General features: G+C 38.8%; 1 protein-coding gene across 2 annotated transcripts in view; it reads left to right on the top strand.

The window, feature by feature from the left end:
• The first annotated feature begins 229 nt into the window (after positions 1–229).
• The window catches only part of LOC149540379 (C-type lectin receptor-like tyrosine-protein kinase At1g52310), a 55,064-nt gene continuing 48,065 nt past the window's right edge, over positions 230–7,228 (top strand). The window contains exons 1-2 of one of the 2 annotated variants that reach the window (XM_089801472.1): positions 230–494; positions 842–928. In XM_089801472.1, coding sequence (XP_089657598.1) covers positions 868–928 — 61 coding nt within the window. In that variant the 5' untranslated portion in view covers positions 230–494; positions 842–867. Of the gene's footprint in view, positions 495–664; positions 929–7,228 lie in introns of both variants that reach the window. The other variant, XM_089801471.1, reaches the window with a different exon arrangement.

Genomic DNA, 7,228 nt, shown 5'->3' with positions numbered 1-7,228 from the left:
GGTTTTTGAAAAACCTTCACAAGTATTTTATCCAAATCGAAGAAAAGGGTAAAATTTCATATAATTGCTGGTGTAAACACTATCCTTTTCACGAAAAGCAAGGTCCACTATAGTGTTTTTCACAACCATTTCAAAAAAATTCGGAGTGTCCGCGCTTGGTATCATTGATTGACGTGTTTTTTTGCGCCTGATAGTCGTATTTAATACATCTCAGGTAAAAGAAAAAAGTCGGTGTTTTGTACGTGTAGTCATTTAATGCTCATAAAGATTGCATTCAAAACCCCTGGTCAGATTTAAGTCTCCCAAAAGATCTGCCATAACTCTGACCACATTTCGTTCTCTCCCACTTTCGAATTAACCCATTGATTGCATGAAATGGTTATAAATACAAAACCTTCAACCTAAGTGGCCTGAATCCTGATGATTGATAGGTAATAAAAAAAAAAATCGAGTTTTGGTGTTCAGAACTTCTATGCTGCAGTACAGTGACTGAGGTACAAACATACTAAATCAACATACTATTCAACACTTCTATAATAATTTCTGCAGTTCTCAACTACTTATCAACATACTAAATGTCAATATTTCTCTTCTATAATAATTTCTGCAGTTCTCAACTTTATTTATATTTAAGAAATCTAAGCTCCGCAAAACAAATGTTCAGGGTCACCGTCAAGTCCACCCTGGCTACTGTATGATGTCAAATAGTGAAGCCCACATAATTAATTCAATCAGAGTAATCCATTGGTGGCCACATTTTACCTTAACAAATTGATGGGTAGCACTGCCCCGTGCTGCTATGAAATGTCCACCAACTGTTTGATCATATTCATTTTTACAGATTGGTAATCTGGGCAGTTGTTTTCGATGAAGTCCGCCCTATTATTTGCACTCTGCACTTTTATTGGGCTTGTAGAAGTTCACTCTGGTTAGTATCATTCTCCTTTATATTCTGATTTTCCTCTCAACTTAGCTATACGCATTAAGGGTGTTACAGAGATGAAGTCTAAATGATGACGTCTCGATTGACTACAGCAGTGCATTATTTGATAAATTAAACTGAATATAGCATTACCCCAATTCAAAGCTGCTCGTTGACTAGACAACGTGTTTATTTTGGTACTTCCTCTTAGCATCTGGAGATATATGCTGTTATTCTAACTGTTCCTTCCCTTTGGCTCAGACAGCGATTAATGCCTACACGGTTCCAATCTGATGAACATATTCCTTCGCTAAACAGCATATTCATCTCTTCTGAAAGATCTGATGTATTCAGTATACTTACCTACCAAGATACAGTAAAAAAATCTTGAGTATTATGACGGACCATTTAAACTTGAAATTCCAATTATCTTTCCCAAACAACCATGGTATAGAGCTTTAGTTGCTATTCACTCTGAGGTGGCAATTTCTGTGAGTTTAAAATGGAAAAATTAAACTAATTTGGGGGCTAAAAAGTTAGTTGATCACCCCAAGTTGGCAATGGCATTAGCATTGGCGTTTGCAATGGTATGTATATCGGCCAATCATGTAAAATGATGTCGCCAGCTTTGGTATCTGAATTTTGGATGCCTTTACTAGTTCCTTTTTTCTTTAATCGCCCTTTTTTGTAGAGTTTTGTTACGCCCAACAGGTGAACACGCCTATCGAATGCTACACTAGTCGCCAGTATCATCCTACTTGAAGTAACTCTTCTAACTGAAGAAATGGTATCATAAAATCTACAAGTTCAACTCGAGAAAACTCAGCAGAATCTGTAATCTATTCAGAGATTTTACTTTATTGTGTGCTTATTTTGGAGAGATGTTTCAGAATGAATGATGGGCAAAAAATGCAGATATTGAGCACAAGAAGAATACTATCATCAATAATCATAATGTTTGCTTTACAAGTTGCAGAAGTTTTTTATGCTGAAAGATAGAAGAATTAAACTAATGAGAGGGCTCGAAAGTTACTTTGGCATTTACAAATGTATGTGTATTGGCCAAACATGAAATAAAAAGATGTTGCAAACTTTGGAATACATGTTGTATATGCATTTTTCGGGTCCTTTAGACCGTTGGAAAGCAATAGTCTTTGATAAGAAAAGGGCACGCTTGCTTGTTTTGAAGTGTGCATTGGCTTATCAAAGACGTATGCTCTCATTTCATGCAAGATAATTTTTTAAGGACAATGGGCTAAATGATTTGTTTTCCATTGATGTTTAGGTTCAGTTTTGCTTGTTTGGAATTATCAGTTCAGTTAAGGATTCAAGAGTTCTGGGCAAGGGCACATTGTGGAAGAAAATGTGAGTTTTGGTAGCTTGGACAACTGTTCATCCATATGCAACTATTTAGTAAATAATTGTTTTGTTAACAAATTGGTTAGAGTAAGGACAATTATTTATTAAATAATTGACTTCTTTTAGAAGCAACTAGAGACCAATTTTGTTAGGGTTGGTAAGTTGTTTTATATCTCAGCCATCGATTGTTAATCGATCTTGGCCATTGGTTTACCAATGAGAGTAGTATAAAAGGGGGTCTAGGGGGCATTTGGGGAACAAGAAGTTTGGAGAAACCTTTGCAGTGCTAGCAAATGAGTTTGTAAGTTTGTAATGTTAGTAAATAGTCTTGTAGTGTTAGCAAGGGCGCAGTGTTAGTGCGAGAAAAGCAGTGGGAAATATCAGCGGGAGAAATTAGGAGGTTGTTGGAGTTTTACTAGTGAGAGGCAAGGAATTTTGTATCTTTTGATTTGCTGAAATTTAATATAATTTCTCATTTGTAGAATTGGTTTTCCCTTAGGGGTTTTTCCAGGGACAATTTGTCCAAAAATATTGTGTTCATTGTGTTGTGAATTTTTTTCATTGTGTTGTGAATTTTTTTCCGTATTTTTATTGGTGAAGTTGCACTTGTGTTATTTTTCGATATTAGTTGGGAATTTATTTTTGGCAGTTTAATAATCGTTTACAATAGGAGATTAGTAATCAGTGACTGTAATAGTTAATTTTCACATAGTATCAGAGCATTGTTGAGGGTAGAAGAGTTTTGCCCTAGGAAAGAAATTTTGATCTCTTTAGATTTATTATTGCTTTAATCCCTTGAGATGGCTTCAACTGGTTTGAGAGATCAGGACAAATTGGATGGTGCCTCGAATTTCGGTGTTTGGAAGGCCTGAATTTTTTAATTGTTGGAAGAGAATGGTATCAAGAATTATGCTACTAGTGTTGTGAGGATTATCCTTGATGGTGTCAAAGATCATATTGTTCCACATATTGGAGAGCTAGATACGGCGAAGATGTGGGATGCCATTCTGAATCTGTACCAGAATGCTATTACCGATAGGAAGATGATTCTCAGAGAGAAGCTAAAGAATACTCGAACGAACCAAGGAGAAGACATTACAAGTTACCTCACTAGGCTTAGACTTGTCAAGGACGAGTTAGTAGCTATTGGAATTAGTCTCAGTGATGATGAGCTAGTGAGAATAGCCCTAAATGGGTTTACTAAGCAGTGGAGTGTCTTTGTTCAAGTTATTAGTGGACGAGATACTTTACTGAGTTAGGATCGACTATGGACTGATTTCACTCAAGGAGGAGTTTAGACTAAGTCTTGTCAATGGGGCCAACAAGAGTTAAAAAAATGAGGTGGAACAAGAGAACATTGCCCTAGCAGGGAAAGGGAAAGCAAAGAAGGGATCTAGCAAAGGATCGAACTCACAAAGTGAGAAGAAGAAGGACCTTTCTAAGGTCAAGTGCTTTGGATGTCACGAGTTTGGCCACTATGTCAGTGATTGCCCAGAGAGGAAGAAGGGTAAGAAGCAGGTGGCAACTTTAGCAAGTGTGGAAGAACTCTCCAGTAGAATGGAAGATGAGTTTGCAGTCATAGCTTGTTTGGTTAGCTCAACCTCACAGTGTGGTTGGTATATAGATAGTGGGGCGTCATTTCATATGACAGGAGTTAGAGAGTACTTTTCCAGTTACAAGGAGGAGGACACCAACATCCAAATTTCTATGGGAAACTTGTCCAAACTCAACCCAGTTGGGAAAGGGACTGTTTAGTTTCGGAGGGAGAATGGAAAGATAATTCCACTTCATGATGTGTTGTATGTGCCAAGCTTAGGTATGAATTTGATTTTTGTATCTATTCTTCAAAATAAGGGGTATAATATACTCTTTAGAGGGACAAATGTGTTGATTAAGCACAAGGATTGGAAATCACCCATAACTATTGGAGTTAGGAGTGGTCGCCTTTAGAGGTTGTAGTTTGATACTCCTAAAGGCACTCATGAGCAGTAGTAATCCTAGAGATCTTGGAGAGCTATGGCATTGGAGGATGGGTCATATTCATCATGCAACACTTAGATTGCTTTGTGGGACGGTGATAGGTGTTCTAGAGGTGAGCATAGAGCATGATGATGTATGTAAGGGATGTGTTTTGGGGAAGTTCACTAAAGCATCTTTTCTAAGGAGTGACACCAGATCTGAGGGTGTTCTTGATCTAGTACATTCAGATGTTTGTGGACCGATGTTGACGAAATCTCTTCACGGATATGAGTACTATGTTACTTTTATTGATGATTTCTCTAGAAAGACCTGGATATATTTCTTGAAGACTAAGGATGAGGTTTTTCAGTGGATTCTAAGAGTTCAAGACTCTTGTGGAGAATTTGACAGGAAAGAAGATAAAGGTTCTTCGGTCAGACAATGGAGGCAAGTACAAAGGAAATGTCTTCCAGGAGTTTTGCACCAGAGAAGGAATCAAGAGAGAATGGACTGTTCCTTACAATCCACAACAAAATGGAGTTGTTGAGAGGAAGAACCGTTCTATATTAGAGGCAACAAGAGCTATGTTACATGACTAGGACATGCCCCATTACTTATGGGCGGAGGCGTGGAATATAGCAGTCTACATCTAGAATAGAGTTCCACACAAGGTGCTAGGGAAGATGACACTAGAAGAGGCTTTCATAGGGAAGAAGCCAGATGTTAGTCACTTCAGGATATTCGAGAGTTTGGCATATTGTCATATTCCTGGAGATACACGTACAAAGTTAGATCAGACTGTAGGGAGGGGGTACTTTGTTGGGTACAGTGAGACCTCAAAGGCATATAGGATTTTCATCCCAGGGACTAAAAGAATTATTGTCAAATGTGATGTCAAGTTCATGGAGGACAAGGCATTTAGGAGATCTAGAGATTTGCTAGTAGATGATCAGAGTGAGCAGCCAATAGAAGCTCCAAGACCAAGTCAAGGGCAGCAAAGCTCAAGTACAGTTACCAGTACGAGTGTAGACTTAGGTAGTGAAGATTCATAGAGTATGGAGCAACAGCTGCAACATAAAATGCATCTAGAGGACTTAGAGGTTGACATTTCATCCTCTACAGTTGGCAACATGAACCATGAGGTTCCAGATACACAAAGGGATACTCAGGAGTTTGTGGGAGCTCCTAGGAAGAGTACCAGACAGCGGAGACAACCAACCAAGTTCAATGACTATGTTGCATTAGTTAGTTAGTTGGTAGATAGTGAGCCTTCTAGCTATCAGGAAGCTACAAAACATCAGGGATGGCGAGATGCTATGGTTGAGGAATATTCCTCAATAATATAGAATGATGTGTGGGAGGTAGTGCCCAGACCAATAGATAGGGCAGTAATTGGATTACATTGGATGTATAAGATAAAGCACGGTGCAGATGGTCGCATCGAGAAATACAAGACGAGGTTCGTGGCAAAGGGGTTCTCTTAGGAGGGAATAGACTATGAGGAGACATTTGCTCCAGTTGCCAGGTATACTTCTATATGAGCTGTAATCTCACTTGCAGCACAGATGGGAGGACAGATCCATCAAATGGATGTCAAGACAACATTCCTTAATGGTGAGTTAAAGGAGGAGGTATACATAGAACAACCAGAAGGCTTTGTAGCACACAACAAAGAGACCCACGTGTGCAGATTGAAAAAAGCATTGTACAGACTCAAGCAGGCTCCTAGAGCGTGGTATGAGCGCATTGATACATACTTGCAGAAAATGGGCTTTGTGAATAGTGAAGCGGATGCTAACCTCTACTACTTGATGGTTGGGGGTGAGATTCTCATTCTTGTTCTTTATGTGGACGACCTGTTTCTTATAGGTTCATTAGGGCTCATAGTGGATTGCAAGAGGAACCTTGCAAAAGAGTTTGAGATGAAGGATTTGGGACTTATGCACTACTTTCTAGGCATGGAAGTGTGGCAGACAGATAGGGAGATTTTCCTTGGTCAAGGGAAATATTGCATTGAAATCTTGAAGAAATTCGAGATGGAGGATTGCAAAGCCATGTCCACACCCATGATCACAAATTGGAGGAAGGTAGATACATCCAGGGAGAAGGATGCAGATCCCACTTTAGAGAGATAGTTGATTGGTTCGCTTATGTATTTGGTCAACATTAGGCCAGATATAGCATTTGCAGTTAACTCTCTTAGTTAGTTCATGGTCGAACCAAAGAGAATGCATTGGACAGCGGCTAAGCATGTGCTGCATTACTTGCGTGGTACTGTTGGGTATGGGATTAGATATGTTCGAGGTGAAGGTATCAGGTTGATAGGCTATACTGACGCAGATTGGGTAGGAAGTACAACGGACAAAAGGAGCACTTCAGGGTGTTGTTTTAGCTTGGGATCAGGAGTTTTTCTTGGTTTAGCAGGAAGTAGAAGTTTGTGGCCCTAAGTTCAGCTGAAGCAAAATACATAGCAGCTAACATGGCGACATGTGAAGCTATATGGCTTTGGAAGTTGTTAGTAGCTTTGTTTGGTCAAAAGGTTGAGACTACTGTGATACATTGTGATAATCAGAGTTGCATCAAGTTGTCTGAGAATCTAGTGTTTCATGATAGGTCTAAACATATAGACATCAAATATCACTTCATCAGAGATTGTGTACAACGGGGGGTTATTCAACTACAGTACATACTTACAAAGGAGTAGGTAGCAAACATTCTGACTAAGGCATTGGGGAAGACAAAATTCATCTTCTTCAGAGATAAGTTGGGTGTCATGCAAAACAACTTCCTCGCTAAGAGAGAGTGTTAGTTTTGGTAGCTTGGACAACTGTTCGTCCATATGCAATTATTTAGTAAATAATTGTTTTGTTAACAAATTGGTTAGAGTAAGGACAATTATTTATTAAATAATTGACTTCTTTTAGAAGCAACTAGAAACCAATTTTGTTAGTGTTGGTAAGTTGTTTTATATCTCAGCCGTTGATTGTA

The sequence above is a fragment of the Cupressus sempervirens genome, chromosome 9, assembly GCF_028749045.1.
Source record: "Cupressus sempervirens isolate cs-2001-9-10 chromosome 9, ASM2874904v1, whole genome shotgun sequence".
Taxonomy (NCBI): Eukaryota; Viridiplantae; Streptophyta; class Pinopsida; order Cupressales; family Cupressaceae; genus Cupressus; species Cupressus sempervirens.
Note: the sequence above shows the minus strand (reverse complement) of the source record. Positions and strands in the feature narration are given on the sequence as shown.